The sequence below is a fragment of the Spermophilus citellus genome (assembly GCF_964194105.1).
Source record: "Spermophilus citellus genome assembly, chromosome: 3".
In the NCBI taxonomy this organism is placed as follows: Eukaryota; Metazoa; Chordata; class Mammalia; order Rodentia; family Sciuridae; genus Spermophilus; species Spermophilus citellus.
The window spans coordinates 183,028,168-183,046,217 of NC_138184.1; the positions used below are offsets into that span (position 1 = coordinate 183,028,168).

At 35.3% G+C, this 18,050-nt stretch overlaps 1 protein-coding gene across 5 annotated transcripts in view; it reads left to right on the plus strand.

The window, feature by feature from the left end:
• CADPS2 (calcium dependent secretion activator 2) overlaps window positions 1-18,050 on the plus strand; it is a 548,538-nt gene that overhangs the window by 525,747 nt on the left and 4,741 nt on the right. For all 5 annotated transcript variants that reach the window (XM_081286753.1, XM_081286749.1, XM_081286750.1 and 2 more), the window contains one exon: window positions 14,759-14,863. In XM_081286753.1, coding sequence (XP_081142879.1) covers window positions 14,759-14,863 — 105 coding nt within the window. The remainder of the gene's footprint in view (window positions 1-14,758; window positions 14,864-18,050) is intronic.

The window sequence follows — 18,050 nt, forward strand, 5'->3', positions numbered from 1 at the left end:
AGAATATCTTAGACATTATATCTGTCCCTTAGCATTGAGACACACGCTAAGTATAATATCTACATGTTCCATTTATTTTTTCAATTAAAAATAGTGCTTTATTTGGTTAAGTTACATCTAAAAGAATCTCTCTTACGGTAGGAAAGATCATGGATTTGCCCCCCAAATGGGGGGGGGGGTTTCTGTTGTGCAAGTAATCTCTTTTACTCCATATCCCTTTTCTAACATATAAAAAAAAAAATCATTGCCTGCAGTCCTTAAAATCTGTCTTCAACTTGTTAAATCTGCAAACAAAACTATCGCAAAGATTGTTTAATTCTCCAATTTCATTTTCAATGATGTTTCTTCCCAGGCAGTGTGACTGCTCCCTCCCTCAGGAATCAGGACAAGTAGAATAAGCCACAGGTGTCCATGTGTCAGGAGAGATGCTGGGGAGTTCCTGGAGAGCTTTGGTTCTCTGGGCTACAAAATGGTGATGAGTCAAAAGTCAGAACTGACATCTACTATAATTACCACAACATCACCCTCTGCTTTCATTTCCTAAGCTCCAGGAAAGTTACATGTGAAGGTAACTGGGAGCTGACTGAAGCGCATCTAAGCCTGCCTAACTCAGCCTTTGTAAGCTGGGTGGGCGTTGCCCATCTTGAGTCCCTTGGAACAATCTCACTTTAGCTTTCCTGTTGCTGAAGGCACACCAGGGTGCAGGATCTAATTGGCAAATCATGCAGACTACACATTCTCTTGTGTTATAAACTGATTAAATATTTAATTATTGAGGAGTTTCATCTCAATGAGATTTTTTAAAAATATTGTTATGATATCTTGTGAAATTAAAAGTAATTCTTTAAATGATAGTTAATCAGTTATATTCATCCAAACAGTGTTTCATAAAGAATTAATTTCTAAGGACTTTCCATGAAAAGAATTCTTACTTTCTAGTGAAGAAACTAAATTGAACATTTGGAGCCAAATTGACCTAAGCTATATAAATAGGTTTAGTAGCCCATTTATGCTATGATAAAAGGAAAAAAAAATGAAAGTATTTCAAGTGAATGTAAAGCTAATTTTGCACTTATGTACTCTTGTTTGTCTCTACAATCCCAAATAAGAAAGAAGGGGATTTTTTTTTTTTAATTTAGCGTGAAATGTCCAAGCTTTTTTTTTTTTTTTTTTTTTAAGAGAGAGTGAGAGAGAAGAGAGAGTGTGAGAGAGGAGAGAGAGTGTGAGAGAGAATTTTTAATATTTATTTTTTTTTTAGTTCTCGGCGGACACAACATCTTTGTTGGTATGTGGTGCTGAGGATCGAACCAAGCTTTTTAATGCAGGAGTTTATTCGGCCTTGGTAGCATCGATGCTACTATTCTTAACTTTAATTTATTACCATTTTAAATTCCTAAGAATAGCTGAAACCAACAAAACATGGATAAGATACATGGTTAAGAAAAATTATTATATAAAACTTTTTTTTTTTTTTGGCGGTACTGGGCTGTGAACCCAGGGGTGCTCTTACCACTAAACTTTTACCCCTTTTCCCCATTTTATTCTTTATTTTGAGACAGAATCTCACTAAATTGCTGAGGCTGGCCTAGAACTTTGGATCCTCCTGCCTAAGCCTCCTGAGTCACTGGGATTACAGGTGTGTGCCACTGTACCCAGCTAGATAAAACTTTCTTTCTGTAAAACACTTGGTCATTAGTATTCAGAGCTGATGATGTACTTTTACAGTCATATTCTTTAAGTGAATTTTTGTATGTATGTCATCAGCCTCTTCATTAGGAATGCAGACTAGAACCCATGAAGATGTAAGACTGTCTTTGCATTCTTGCATTTCTTATCATTTTAACACATTACAGATATATTCTCTTATAAGAATATATATATTCTCTTATATATTCTCTTATAATTGATTTAAAAATAGCAGTTTTTCTCTTTTCAATGAATTTTCACTTTCAAATTACTAGACAGTTGTTACATAGACTACCCAAATTAATACAGATTCCCATGAAAGTGTGTTTTCTTTTTGTTTTTATTTTGATATAAAAATTGTAAAAATGTAAAATACTAATTATTGGCCTATTATTCCCAATCATGCTTTTTCTGTTAAAATTCACACACTAATATTATTCCCACGTGATAATCACTATTCTCCCTCAATAGAAAGGAATGGATAATGTAAGTTCAGTGATGTGCTTGAGGCTGTCTGAAATAATTGATTTGTAAATATTGTTATGCTGTGTACCTGGTACCTTATTGTGTTCTAAAGGTAGATCAAAAGTTTGACTATTTGCCTGTTAAATGTTTTCTAGGAGCAGCATGTTATCCATCTCTCCTCGCACATCTTTTAGCTCTGCCGTTAACTGCTTTAACACATTGTCTTCCAGATGCTGTTTTGGGGTTTTAATTGTGTATACTACTGCTTTTACCTGCAGTATTCTGACTCACATTGAAGTTGTTTGACCTCTTTTAAAGCTACTCATGGTCAAACCTGTTCTCTCTGTTGTCTCATTTGCCTCATAAGTGGCATTTGGAGATTGAGCCTTAGCTTTTCCACCATCAAAGTTTGTTTCTCTTTAAAACCTCTGCTCTCGAATTACAGAATTACAGCTGTCTGGTTCATTTGAGTTAATAATCCTCATTTTAATGTTAAGTTATTATTTGTAAGTGTAAGGATTTATAAAAGGATCTACTTTTGATGTATGGTGTATGCCAAAATAGCTTTGGCAAGTCCAGACGCTGTTCAGAGAGGCCAAAGGCCCTCATTTGAATCTAAGCTGTTGGTAAATTAAAACCTGAGAAACTTGAGATAAGCGTGCCTAATTGCCTAAAAAAAAACTCAACAAGAAAATGTATTGTAGCTTGTTGATCTTATTTCTTTGATAATTCAAAAGGATCTTCAAGAAATATGTGGACTTCTTATATAGATTCTTGAAATGTGATCATGGAACACAATTGTCATTTGGCACATGCCCAGAAGTACACATCTTTGCATGAGGCACCTGGACATATGTGGCAGGTCTGGTAGAATCAGCTAATTAACAACACAGGCTTAAACAGGCACCTCATCTGGCAGTGCAGTTAGTTGCCTGATGGTGCTCAGCAGGATTCGGTAGTGCTTTTTATTTTTCTATCCTAATGGTCTGCTGCCCACCTAATTTTGCCTTATTGTCAGTCACTACTTACCGCAGCTTGGGGCCCTCCCAGGAGGCTAAATTATTATCAAAGGATTAGGGAGATGTAGCCTTGCAGCTCTGACATTTCTGATTACTTGTCTATGCCAGAACACTAATTAGCTGTGACTAATTAAGAAAAATGTTCCTTCCATAGAAAACCATTTAAAAGAACTGAGAAGTAGAAAAGCAATTCAAAAGCTGAGCAGTGCTCAGATTTGCTGATGCTCTTTAGATTTTCACCAGAGCCCTAACTCACCTTTAATTGTGCTCAGAATTTAAAAAAAAAAAAGAAAGAAAAGAAAGAAAGAGAAGAAAAAGAGAAAAGAAAAAAAACAAACTGGAGATTTTTCCTGACTAAGGAAAAAATAAAATTGTTGCTGATCACCTAAGCTCTTTTAGCAATGATAAAATTATCTTTGATGAATGGAAGGCAACAGAACTTTCATGTTCATCAAGAAATATTTCTAAACACCAGTTGCAGAACTGCACTTTGTATTCATCCACCCAAGCCAGGAACAATGACTTAATAGTCACCGAAGAAATTAGAACATTCTCTCTACTGATTTTATGAAAGTGTTAAATGGATTATAAGCAACATGTTGAGCATTTCCAACCTTATTTCATATTGTTTCGTGTCCCTTTTACCTAGAGATGGTCTGGAAATTCTGCCTTTTGTCTGTAGAGCCTGGTTTTGGCTTGGTGGACTTTGAATGCCTGTACTTCAACTGGCCACTAATGGTTTTATGAAAGAAAATGACCAGGCTTCCAGAAATCAGCATCTCCTTCAGTTGACCAGTACAGCCTCTTCACAGAACTGATAACTACTACTCTCCTTTCCTTCAATCCTAACTTCATAGGCAAATAACACACAGCTGCAAGGCCATTTTCTATGTGACTTTCTTTACTCCCCCTCTGGGAGCCACCTCATTTGCAGGTCCTTTCTGCAGCCCCCTCTGCAGGATTGGCACCACTCACAAGTGGACATAGCAGTAGCAGCCAGGTTGCCACTATTGACTAAATCCAACCAAAAGAAAACTCTGTGTGCAGAAGTGGCTTTTGTGACAAAACCATCATTAAATGTGTTTATTGAATGCATTTACAGGATAATTTTTAAAGAGACTTATAAACACCTAAACTCTAAAGAGAGCCCTTTATTTCCTGACAACCAGCTTTAGATAAGAGAACATCTAAACTTTTTTGTTTTCATGTAGGCAAAATATTTTGATGGAAAATCCTAACCCCTATCTCACTTAAATTCTTCATGCTGCATTTTAAACCCATTTCCCCTTTTCTTCTCACTGAAGAACAAAAAGCAGGTAGCCAGCATCTTCTAGGTACTAATCCTTCCTATATATGAAGACTGTTATTAAAGTACCTGTCATACTTGTCTATTCCAGGATAAATAATCCCCATTTGTTTAACTTTTCTTCTTAGATCCCTTTTGTAGCCCTTTAATCATCTTTGTGGCTGTCCTTTGAAACTTCTCAAAGTATCCTCGGTCATGCTCCGGGTTTAGAGCCAGGGATAGGATGCAGCGTTTGAATGTGGCTGAACAGGATTCTTTCAAGCCTTATTCTACTTATGCATTCTAATACATAACTTTCCCATACTTTTGCTTTACTCATCTCCCTAAATTTGGCTCTCTATTTGCCTTATATTTCTTTTTATCGACTTTCCTTAGTTACTCCTGTCTGTATATGTTTATTGATGGAGAATATTCATTCAACCGATGTTTTGCATGTATAAAGTCTGAAAACCAAATCTATTTCACCACTCAATTACCATGGGTAAGGAATGGTAGTGCTTGTTGGGATTCAGGTGTTTGACAGTGGTTTTGCCCCAGGTAGTTAGATATCTCTGCCACAATGACTAAGTAGGATTCTATATAATAGGAAGTTCTGTCCCTCTTATTTCTCATTGTTCCCATCTAACCTGTATTTATTGATTTTATTTGATTTTTGGCACTGAGGAACAACTGAAGAGTACTTTATCACTGAGCTACATATCCAGCCCTATTTTTTTTGTTGTTGTTGTTGTTATTTTTGTTTTGTTTTGTTTTGTTTTGTTTGTTCATTTAGAGAGAGGGTCTTGCTAAATTGCCCAGGTTGGCCTCAAACTTGTAATCCTCCTGCCTCAGCTTCCCTAGCAGTTGGAATTACAGGGGCATGCCATCACACCTGGTAATTGAAAATGTTTAAAAATCACACACTGTCCTAGCAGCTTGGAGCACAGTATTAAACAAGATAGAGCAGTTCCTGCCCTAAAGGAACTTACATATTTATATCCAAAACAGGTGTTCTTGAGAAATGACAAATTTCCACATAGAATATCTTCTTTTTCATCTGCAGAATAGATGACATATTCACAGATAATTTTTCAAATGGAAATACAACAGAGAACTATAATTCAATACCCTTTCAAAATAGATAATAGTGATCCATGTTATGCATTTATGTGTCTCTGTTTCAAGTGGATAATTGGAAATTTTTCAAAAGTTTAGTGCCAACATTTTGGACCTAGTTCCAGAGCTCGCAACATCAAATGCCAGGACTTCAAAATATGACCATACTCTCCCTTTCTATTTTCATGTGTTCTTTGCTCAAAAGCCAAGAGAGCTCTCGTACTGCCTCAGAGGTCAATGTTCCCACAGCAACAATATTTTTCTGGTGTCCTTGAAAAACCACTCACAATGCCAAAAAGTAGAGAAGGTGTCCAGGACAATCACTGGTGAAAACACCCTGAGCAAAGAAAGCCACCATACCAACACGTACGCCCCACAGACCGGATAACCCCCAGGAGTAGGTGTCAGTACCCTAAGCATATGCTGAAGGTGACAGTCTCTGAAGGACCAGTCTAGAGTTGAGGACATCAACATCTCAAACTTGTATGTTAGCCTATCTGTGTATACGTATGGAAACTAATATATGTACATAGATATGCACATTTACTAATTTGCAGTACTTCTTCCCTTTTTTTTAACCTGCCACCTAAAATGAAATTAGACTATCACATTTTAAGTTCCATTTTAATCTTGTGTTAAAACTTTCTAGCCAAATGTTGTTTTCTTTTTAATAAGTTTCTGCGACTTTAGCATCTATTAAATTATTTTTTTATTAATGAAGTTTGATTCAAGCCAATAGTGAATCTGATATAAATCTTTTTTCCCTTTTGAAATGCTATCCTGCTATTTTGTGTGTATCGATATATCTACAAATACATACATAGATATACACACATATACAACATTTTATATTTCTAAATAGTTAAAAATAAGTAGTCCTCCTAAGGGCTGGAGATATTAATACAAAATAAGGTTCAGTTAATGCCTGTTGGTACCAACAGCAGATTGAGGCAGACACATACCACACCATGCAGTATTCTTATAGACACCTGGATAGAGAGCTAGGAGCAGAAAATATGGGAGCACCTAATTCTCTCTGTAAGCAATAATATTAGTTTCATAGCAGAGATAATGAATGAGCTGAGTCTTAAAGGCTAACAGGAATCTGGTCAGGGAGATCAAGTTGGTAATAAAAGTCCAAATCAAGGGACTGGCAGGCCAAGAAACCAAAGGTATACAAAAATCCAACATGCAGTAGATCTGCAGGTTATCAGGTTTGCTGCAGATGGCTCCTACAGGAGTGGGCCATGAACCGCAGGCAGAAAGACAGATATTTACTCCAACCAAAAGCAAAATTTGGAATGTTTCCCATTTGTAAAAAAAAAAAAAAAAAAAAAAAAAAAAAAAAAAAAAAAAAAATCTGAAGTAGAAAACTCTTCTAACAGCTAATTCTGAGAACTAAGTTTTATCTCCAAACTAAATTGTACTATTTAATTTAAGCTCTAAGACTCCACAGTCTCTGTCGGGATCCTGTATTACTAATTTAAAGTGGAATGTTGACCACAAATTTACATATACTATTCAAAGTGAGTTATTTAACCAGATGAAAAAGTCATAGTGCCTGACTGAGTCATTCTTAGAAAATATCTTTGCCCCAAACTGGTACAGATCCCCTCATAACTGGATTGATTTCTGAGTTCAGCCAAACCATTAATTAATCGTTTCACTTAAAAGTTTAACCAAATCAGTATGCGTGCCATCACTGGTCACCAAGTAGGGGAGGATGGAACAACTGATCATCTGAAATTTTTACTTTATGTCACTGTTCTCTTTAGCACCAGGAAAGGAGCCACAGAAGAATCTTACAGAGGCACTTGAATACTTGATGACACATAATATGACACAGTATGGATTTTAATGCCCTGTACATAGTATAGAGAGGGAGGCTGGTTTAATGTCAGTGTTAATCAGGGCATTTTGAATGAAGGAAATTTTGGAATAATGAAGGAATAGTGAACTGAACAGAACTTATGTAGTTCCTGGTTTGTGTAACTTGTCTTGTTGTATAACTTATGCTGCTGTGTAACTAAAGAAGATTCAATTTGTCTAGAACTCTCTCTTTTATTATATTCATGGACTTTTGAGTAGAGAAAGTATAGAGATCACAAGATAGAAAAGTGTATGCAGCATTCAACACACATTTATTGGACACCTACTATATGCCAACCCTCCCATGTTAGCACCTTTTACAGTTTCTATTTCTTAATAGATATAATGCTCAGAATTTGCAAAACTTAGTGGTAAAGCTTAAAAACTGAAAAACACAGTTTATGACTTTATTTCACATCAAAGAAAAAGATGTAAATCAAATATTTCTCTGATCTGTGTTTAAAAAAAAATGAAGAAAGTCACATATATAGAGTTCCCCTTTGTGTGAACTGAGGATTTTTCTTTCACAGTGCACTGTTGTTGTTGCTGTTGTTGTTGTTTGGTGTGGGGAATTGAACCTGGGGGCACTTAACCACTGAGCCACATCCCCAGCCTATTTTATGTTTTATTTTGAGACAGGATCTAAGTTGCTTTGAATTTGCAATTGTCCTGCCTCAGCCTCCCAAGTTGCTGGGATTACAGATGTGTTCCACTGCACCCAGCACACTGTTCTTTTTACCATGGAAAAAAGAATGTTTTTGTGTTTTTAAACATGAAGGGGGCATGGCACTTCAAACAACTTTAACAAGAGAACATGTAAGAGATGAATAGCATAATAGCCATTTAGCTATCCTAATAGGGAGTGCAGTTCTTCAAGGAACTTATTTACCTGTTACATTATTGGACTCATGAATATATCTGGCCTTTGGAAATGGAAATGTGGATTCCATCAACCTGAAAGAAAACTGAAGACCTGGTCTGAAACAATGCAGAGGCACCTCCTGCATTTGTGTACAATCCTGTGTCATGATAACTGTCAGTAACCACCAGGAATGAGAGAAGTTGTTTTCTTGGTTTTCTGCTAGAAGCATCAGATCATATTGATGGAACAGAAATCCAGGCTGTTTCCTAGGGGGAAATGGAATAACATAGTATTGTTACACAGACTCTGGAGCATATATAATAATCTTTACCTGCCATCTATTATACTTGTTGTAGAAACTTGAATAAGTGAATTGCCTTCTTAAAACACAATTTTCTACCTATGTAAACTTAGTTTTCAGATATGCAAAATGGGAATAATAACATCCACTTCATCAAGGTTCCTTTTTTGGGGGTACCCAGGTTTGAACTCAGGGGCACTCAACTACTGAGCCACATTCCCAGCCCTATTTTGTATTTTATTTAGAGACAGGGGCTTACTGAGTTGCTTAGTACCTCCCCATTGCTGAAGCTGGCTTTGAACTCGAAATCCTTCTGCCTCAATCTCCCAAACCATGCACCACCATGAGGGGCTCAACAAGATTCTTGTCAGAATTAAATAAAATTTGAATAATTTGCTTGAACCTCCCATGGGAGATAAAGAAAATATCAGATGTTTTTAAAATCAGAATTTATACAAACAATATCAGTAATAAAATCAACAGTAACTCATACTCTTTTCATAAATCTCATTCATTCCTCATTAAATTTCATTATTTCATTTTTATAATGTATCTGTCTCTATGTTAAGAGGCCAAAATGAATAAGTTACAAACAAAATAACAAACAGTAGAATTCAGGAATTCTAGACTTGCATTTTTCTTTAATCTGGAAGAATAAAGCTGTATTGAAGCAGTACATAAAAACCAAAAGAATAGCAATTTGGCTTTTCCTCTCAGTTAATTTTTACAAGAACTACAAATTCATCCTGCCCTGTCCTCTATCAGTCAAATCCAAACTTACAGCAGTTGTATAGAGCATACGAAATTCATGATGTTAAAACTAGGGGCACAAAAATCTCTCCCTACTATTAGAGGTAAACTGAGGTATAGACAAGACAAGTGACAGGCTAAGTAGTCTAAGAGGGGGCTACTCCTCACCCTCCATGATTCTTCATTCATGGTTTTTAGCTCTCATGATGACAGCCCTGAGCTGCCATGTCCAGATGCAGCTCTGTGTCTGTTCCCTCCCATGAATGTCTCTGGGCCCAGCTGGCAATTTTGGTGGGTGTCGGGTGGAGTGAATGCTTCCTGTATTTTTACCTGTAATGGGCTGGTTTCAGTTTTCCTTAAGTATAGCCCTTCCTCCTATTCTAAGCCAACCAAAAAAAACTCACACTTAAAACTTGCAAAATGCTTATGCTTTGAGCATCTGTTTTGTAGATCTAGTTATGATAGTTTCAGTGGGATTCCTGGAATGAGGGTGGGGGAAATAATGCCATTACTGTATCAAATTTCCCAATAATATAAAATTTGCACTTGAGTATTAAGAAATAGGAAGTGACAGAAATAGAACCACAAATAGAGTCATATTAAGCAGATTGTTGACAAAAGGAACACTCGATGAATAATGATACATTTATATTTTTTAGTACACTGGTAGATCCATAAGGCATTAATTTTTCTAAAATTTTATTGATCTCTGAAGCAGCTAAATGATGAAAGGATGGCTTATATTTCTCAATCATCTCAAAGCCTGCAGCAGTTAAAAAATAGTGCTTATTCTTTCACTCAATTCAATTCTACATTTAAAAATAACATATTTCCTAAGGTGAGATTTTCTAGATGTTATTTCATTTCAACACAGTGACTGAACTCTTATAAAATATCTTCTCTGGAAATAAATGAAGATAATATGTGTACATACTGTGGAAATTTAGCCATTCCACATTTTATTGCAGTAAAAAGTATCGGTTCTTTTTTCTTTCTTTTTTCTGTTGTTCACCTATTGAGACAAGCATAGCTGGAGAAGAATGAAAATAAATAAACTAGTTGTGCCAATTCATAATCAATAAAAAGCTAAACACTTAAGCAGAAAATATATCACAGATTTGTGCCCTAGCAAAGCAGCTATTTTTACCTTTCCATCATCATCAGAAGCCGCATTCTGACAGAAATCATTTGGTTGAAGCAGCCGTGATATATAAACCCTATGGGGTCTTGTGATTCAGATTTAGGAATATCAACCGCAGAGGGTCTAAAGGCATTGTGCATTAGTATGTATTGAGACCTCATTCCAGGTGGCAAGCAGCTGGATTTTTGAAAAATAAAACTTCCAAAATAAATGTGAAGCGCTTGTTCCCAGGTGATAAGTGTTATAGTTAATGGAATCATCCTCAAAATGTTATAAACCAGGCAAAAAGGGAGTTGTGCATATTTAATATATTTGTTTTGTATTTCCACTGGTCAACCGAATAATGAAATTCCTTAACTACTTCTCTTTAACTTGCATGAAGAAAGCACGGTATGTTGCTAAATCTCTTTTCACCAGCTCTGCGGAGAAACAACTTTAATCCTTGTTAGAAAATTGCCGAGTCTGGGACTGACAAAGAGCTCATGCTTGTTCTATTGTTAGTGCTCCCGGGCCCCAAGAGCAGAGCCCTTTACAGCTGCGTGGATCCCGCCCGGCTCAGCTGCACTATTTAGGAGAGGAGGTTTGTCAATTTCTATTGACAATGGAGAGAGTTTTTCAGGGCCTGTAGCAGTGCTGACACAGTTGGGGATCAATGCCAGCCATTCAGACTGCACCCTCTTTCATTGCTTTGGTTTGTTAATTCAAGACTAAAGGTCCACTGAGGGGGTTCAGGGTGTTTAAGAAAGCTGATGAACTGTTTAAGAAAGCTGATGAACTGCAAGCGTTTATAGCCCTGGTGTGGCAATTTCCATAGTCAGTGGCAACTCCTGGCACTGAGGGAGCTGTGTCCTTGTTGACCCTCTTGTTATTAAAAATGCACAAGTGCTGCGCTTCTCAATATTTCAACACTCTTTCATCGTCAATACCACCTTCTGAGCCCTTCAGCTTGTTGCTTGCTCTAAAGATCTTCTTAGATTGGGTTTGAAAACTTCACCTTAAACACTAGATTAGACTGATGTTCTGTTTTCCGTGCTCCTGTTGATTTGTTGAACCTTCCCAGGGCTGGAAAGCAAGTAGCAGCTTGATGGGGAGACGGGCTGCTAATATGATTTACCAGTCTACAGTCATGCACAATAAGTGTGAATAAATACAAGGGTCTCACAGAGTCAACCCTAGCCTTTCCTTTTCTTTTATTTTCGCTTTAAAAGAGATATCTCAAGAAAATGAAGTGAGTAATGCATGCCCTTACAGGAGTTGAATGAACCACAAAAAGAAAAAAAAAAAAACATATTTTTTGTTAAAGTGGTAGGCTGCTGTCATGGATTGATGTAGGAAAAAAAATGTAAAATATACAGTTACTGCTTTATTCCTGTGTAGACCAAAGCAAAGAATAAAACAGTAATGCCATGCCTTTGGCTTCAGTGTGGGTGTGGAGCCCCTTCCCTGTCATCCCCTGAAGGGAAGAGTGAATAGTCAACCAAGTTATTTGATAAAATTAACTTCTCCAAAATGAAGAGGCATTCCCTAATGTTTGGACTTTACCACACATTCGCCCTTTTCAAGTTTTTTTTTTTTTTCTTTTCTTTTCTTTGTTTGATGCTAGAGGTTGGTTCGATTTGGTTCTGTGGAGAAAAATGAAGCTCACCTAATTTTGACTCTTTTCTCAAGATGAAAAAAATGGGACCGGCTATATTTTCAGCTCTCAAAAGAAGCACACATTAATTTCAGTACCAGAATTAGGAAAATGCTGGACCTTTCTATGTTGGTAGCTTTGTTTCTTTGTGGGGTGGAAGGTTGCCTCCAGTTTCACCATATACAAGAAAGCAGCAATGTAGTGGCAATTTTGTCCTTGGTCGCCTATTCTCAGTGGCAGCATAGATTAAGCTCTGAGCTAAACTACTGCTTTCCCTTAATCATCTGCTCAGTTAAGCTGCAATTCTTCTTTAAGAGACTGACCTGGGAGCCAAAAATATACAGTCTCATCAGATAGGATAATTATTCTTAGAGACTTTTCCTTGTAGAATAACATATTGCCTTCCAAGTAAGAGAATGCTTAAACATTTTACTAAGAGTTCTCTTTTTACTGTCTTTATAGTTAACTGTAGGTCATTTTATTCCTAAATCCCTTCTATTAGTTAATATTTTGGTGTCGTATTTTTAAGGAAGGGTTATCAATAACTTTCTGTGTTACATTAAAGGCCCTTTCAATTATTATGTAATCATAAGTAACATTACATACAATGAGAAATGCAGTCGAATTATGGAAACAGTTTTTTTAAGAACATAAAGATGCACATGGAGTAATTTTAACTGTTTTCATTTCCCTCATACTTATGCAGCTTACCATGTAGCTGCACAATCTTGACAGATAAACTTATAGGTTTTACAAGATTTCATATAATATATAGTATTTTCTCTCCTCCAATAAAATCAAAAATTTTACTATCCACTCCAAAAAGACACTAATTTTAAGAGTCTAATCCACTTTGACAACATTTTAGCTTTCAGATTATTTGGAGAGTGGTGTGGGGTAAGGATCTTAATTCTGCATACTCATTCAATATTGCAGTCCATACCTGTGTTTACCTGCATAAAACAGAATTCAAGAAGTTGAGACTGTAAATAATTTGCAATAAGGAAGTGCAGAAACTAAATAAAATCAGAAAGTAAAGAGAGTATGTGCCTATAAAATATTTTGAGATCCATATCACTATGGTACTAAATTTACTAGCAGTTTTTTTTTAAGAATTTAGAAGTATAGGTATATCATGTTATAAAATTGTTTCTAATATTTTTACATGTCCTGAAAAGTAAAGTATCCATTAGGAAGGAATGAAACTAGGTGTATTTATAGCATTTTTTTAAAAAAAACACAATCTATCTTACAATTTAGAAACTTTGACATTTTTAGTTATCCCCTTAATTGATAGTATTTAGGAAGTCAGTTACTCGTTTTAATTTGCTTACCTCATTTTATGCATATATGTTCAGCAAAATAACAAATTAGTAGAAATCAATGGTAAAATATAAAACAAATTCATTTTTAATTTATGCATAAAATGCCATTTTCTATTATATTGAAATGTATCAGAACAGTGTTAATAAATACAAGTCTAGATGAACTTCACGCATGTCTCCCTTAATATTTCTCTTAGATGTTAAATGTACTGTTTTATTATTGTGGAGAAAAAAATTATTTAAGACTTTTTCCTGTGTTTGAGTACCTAAAACCATGTATCTGCTCATACATGATCTGTCCTGGCATTCTGTTTGTGTATACAAGCAAGGCACAAAATCACTTCTCTTTTAAAAACTCTTTTGTCTTTTGCAAAGTGCTGAATGGACATTGATATTTCTGTCACCTGAATGAGTAGCATTATTATCTAAACTAGCTTTGTCACTTACTCCTTTAAATAGTCACCATCCATGCTGGACTTTTTTTGAAAATAGGAAACAAAATTTCTTTTTCTTCTCATATACATAAAATAGAAGCAAGATATTGCATTTAGAGAAGAATTTCAGTTTTCCCCTCAAGGGAGTTGTAGTCAATAGAGAAAAAGTCCGAACCCCCTAAAAACACTTGCAAAATGAAACAGATTCTTCCATAATCTGGTCAATCATGTCTTTTTGTAATTTTTATAAGACACAAGAGTTCCATCTTGCTACTGTTCCTTTCTGTTATCTCAAAAAATCTTGGCAAATACCTAACTGATAGTAGGTAAAAGGTATGGTTGAGGATTGATGTTATTTTTGATGGGTATTTTTTTTGCCACCAATCATTCAAAATGTTATTTCTAGGTATTGACAACATGGCTTATGCCAGAACACATTTACCATTTGAGTTTTACATAACATGCAGGCTAATAGGAAATTTTCCTTTTGAAAATAATTTACCAGTTATTCTCTGCTGCTTGGCTCTCCATTCAGCTCCATAATATGTATTTTGTACCTATTGTTACTCACAAATTACAAAGCAGGCCACTAGGCTGCAAAGTGCAAAAACACTGTTTCCCATGAATATGTTACAGCTGAAAGAGTGTAATGTTAATTCATGTAAAGCACAGCCTAGGTCAACTTAGCAGATTTCCTAGCAAAACATACAATTCTGTTAACAGGAAATTATAGCATTATTGACTTCAAGTGCTGATCTGTGGTCATTTCAGAGTGTTCCGTTACCCCCTCATTACCAAATCTGTTAAATGAATACTGTAGAGGTTGTTTTCTTTTTTGTTCTCCTCCCCTCTGCCCCCATCCTTCTTTCCAGCAATGGTACAGCAATTCCATGAAAGTCATTTGCGTCTGGTTGGCTGATAGATTAGACCTACAGCTTCATATTTACCAACTGAAGACGCTCATCAAGATTGTGAAGGTAAATGAAATGTGTGTAGATGTCAATTGCCCATGAAACTATAAAGAATAATGCAGATATTGTCATACCAAACTAAGGTTTGATATAACAGAGTAAATGTAAATACTTAAAAAGCATAACATTAACAGCAATGTGCTGCCATTTATTTCCATCTTTACCTAGATTACCAAATAACGCTCTTTTTTTAACTAATAAAAGAATATCAGTTAGTGAGTAATCACTTTTAAGGTAATACACATAAATCCACTAGCATGTTTCTTAAGAATAAAAATGTTCTTCCATAATTCATTCATTAGGATCATGTATCATTATGAGAGCTTTGAACTGTATTTGTCAATAGAATAAGGAGAATCTAGGTTATTTTATTATATATTGGCATGAAAGTATTACATTGTCACTGCCTAAATTCTTTTGTAAGCATGTCCCTTCTTAGATGGAAAAGGTGACCAGTTTGAGTGTTGGAGACCATCCAGAATTACTAATGCAGATGTCATGTAAGTTCAACAGGCCATTTCAACCTTGCATTTTCTCTTGCTCTTAAAGAGAAAAGGTAATAACTTATATGTTATATCAAGTGAGTAAAGGCTATAAAATATTTCTTCAATATGATATTTTGCAATTTTTAAATTCTAGTAAAAGCAAAAGATTCATCCCAAGTTTAACTTTTCTTAAAGTTGAGACAGAACTCCACTTATGGCTAAACATGTAACTCTATGCTACTGACCAAATGTTTCTTTAAATGGAAGGTCTTTACTTTCATTTTATTTATATTGATGGTACACAGGTGTGGGTGCTCATACACATAAATATTTGCATATCTATGTATATGTACACCCATGCACACTGGTTCTCAAAGTGTTATTCCTGACACAGCATTAGCAGCATCACCTGGGAACTTGGAACTACAAGTTCTTGGGACCTGCCACAGACCTTTGGAATCAAAACCCGAGGGTAAACCTAGCAATCTATATATTAACAAACCCTTCAGAGGAGTCTAATAATTGCTAAGGTTTGTGAAGAATCACTCTTTTACATTATTTTTTGAAAGTTTCCAAATTTAAATGGTTTCTGTCACTGTGTTGGTTTTGCAATCTAATTCAAATATGAAATTTTTGTGCCATGAAGACATAGATTATCACAGGTTAGAAAGAATCACAAACAGGAAAATTCTGTTCCAAAGTCAAACTGCCCAATCTACAAAGAGGTAGAAACAAACCTGAAAAACTACAATAACATTAATGGTGATCAATCATAAATAATTAGTAAAGTAACTGGCACTCGCAGCATATTAATATTCTGCCTACACACTACATTCAGTGGACAAAATATATTTGATCCAACACACCTCTTACCAGGCATTATAATTTACTTTTTTACAAAACTATAAGCACTTTGATTCATTCACATTCAGCTTAATTCTCCATTGTTTCTTCCTTGTTTCTGTAAATATGACTTGGGGAGCTTTTACATGAAGTTTGTTTTTCATAAAAGAGAATCACCATAATGTATTTACCTTCCAAAAATATCTATCTGTTCATGTTGTGATTCATACTAGGATTAGCTAGTTATCTTGGCCAGCAGCCATATTTTCAAATCAGTGTCTCCTGTGTTCAGGATGTCAGAAGTTACATATTCAGCCAACTGGTGTTAGCTTGCAGATTGTTAAGATCTTTGTTTTGTTTTGAGAATTAAAATCTCCATTTTTTATTTGCCTATCATTCGTTTCTTCAAAGTTAATCCTTTTCTCACATTTACATGTCTAAATAAGTAACCATCAAGCATCAGTGAAATTATTTTCAGCTTTACTGAGGTATAATTGACAAATAAAAATTATTTATATTCAAGGGTACAATGTGACGACAATTAATAACAGTGTATTGTATATATAAAATTTGCTAAGAGTAGATTTTAAGTACTCTCACCAGTGAATATTTTGTAAGAAAAGGACAATTAGTAATTTTATAAATTATACAGTGATATTTTTATTGTGCACTAGTTCATTAAATTCATCTTATTTTAATATATTTTTCATTATGGTTATCAATAGTCAAAATTGATAAATATAAAATTAGATTTCGTATATAATGTTTGACTTCCCATGTTTTGCTTTTCATAAGCAATTCCCAAGGCTCAGCCACTGCTTTCTTGGGCTAATACATTTAAACAAGTCATAGAGTTCTTTTTAATAATTAAAAATGACTGTATTCATAATTACAGTCAAGTGAATTAATAAATTAGTGTCCTAATTTTTTTTTCTTTACTTTGAATATAAACAATTTCATACATAGTTTCATTATTATTTAGAACCTGTATGGTTTTGTTTATAATGGTCATTCTCCTGTGAATTTTTATGAAGCTATTCAATAACACTTGTATAGAATTGTGAAGGCCTCTAAGTGGGCTTCCACCCAAGTCACTTGGACTTGGCCTGCTTATTACAGAAGAGTTGTGCATTTAACCTAGGAGTCAAGCCCTTTGACTGGAAGTCTCTCTTACTCCTCACAGGCCTTGCCATTCTTCTGTGCCCATAGAAACCCAGAGGTCATCAAAACTTATATGATAGCCAACTCTGCCCTACAAAGACACTTACACATAGTGGTTCACTCATATTGCTAAGAAAATGAAACAAAATATACCCCAGGAAGATTCCACAAAAGTCTGAAATTACTTCTGAAGTTTTGACATCAAAATGATTTATTGGGGAAGGAAAAAAGTAGAATTGCCAAATAATAAAAGTGGCTGTTGAATTTGTGTTCTTTCTAGTCAAAGGGTATTTAAAAGTAGATAACATAAATCCATTGCCTTTTTTTTTTTTTTTTTTTTTTTTTGTTAAGAGAAAAGAAAACAAGTGAGCAGCACACTGAGGCAGGCACTTGTCTTAAATAAGAGCCACCAAGGCCATTACAGCAGCCGGGGTAGATGTGCAAGTGCTGCAACATTTTGTGAGTCCTAGAGAAACAGAGATTGCAGGATGTCTACCTTGTACCTCCCCTAACTGCTTATTACTTGCTAATAGAATAAGGAAGTGGCCTTAATTGTATGTAAATCAGAAAGCCCTCGGGAGGAGAAAGCCACAATTCAAGTATGTCCTGGCCAATTTGTTGATAATTAAGCTAAGTCTTAAGGAAAATTATTCCAGTAAAGTAAGAAAGTTAGACCCCAAAGCTCAATATACAATTGTCACTCA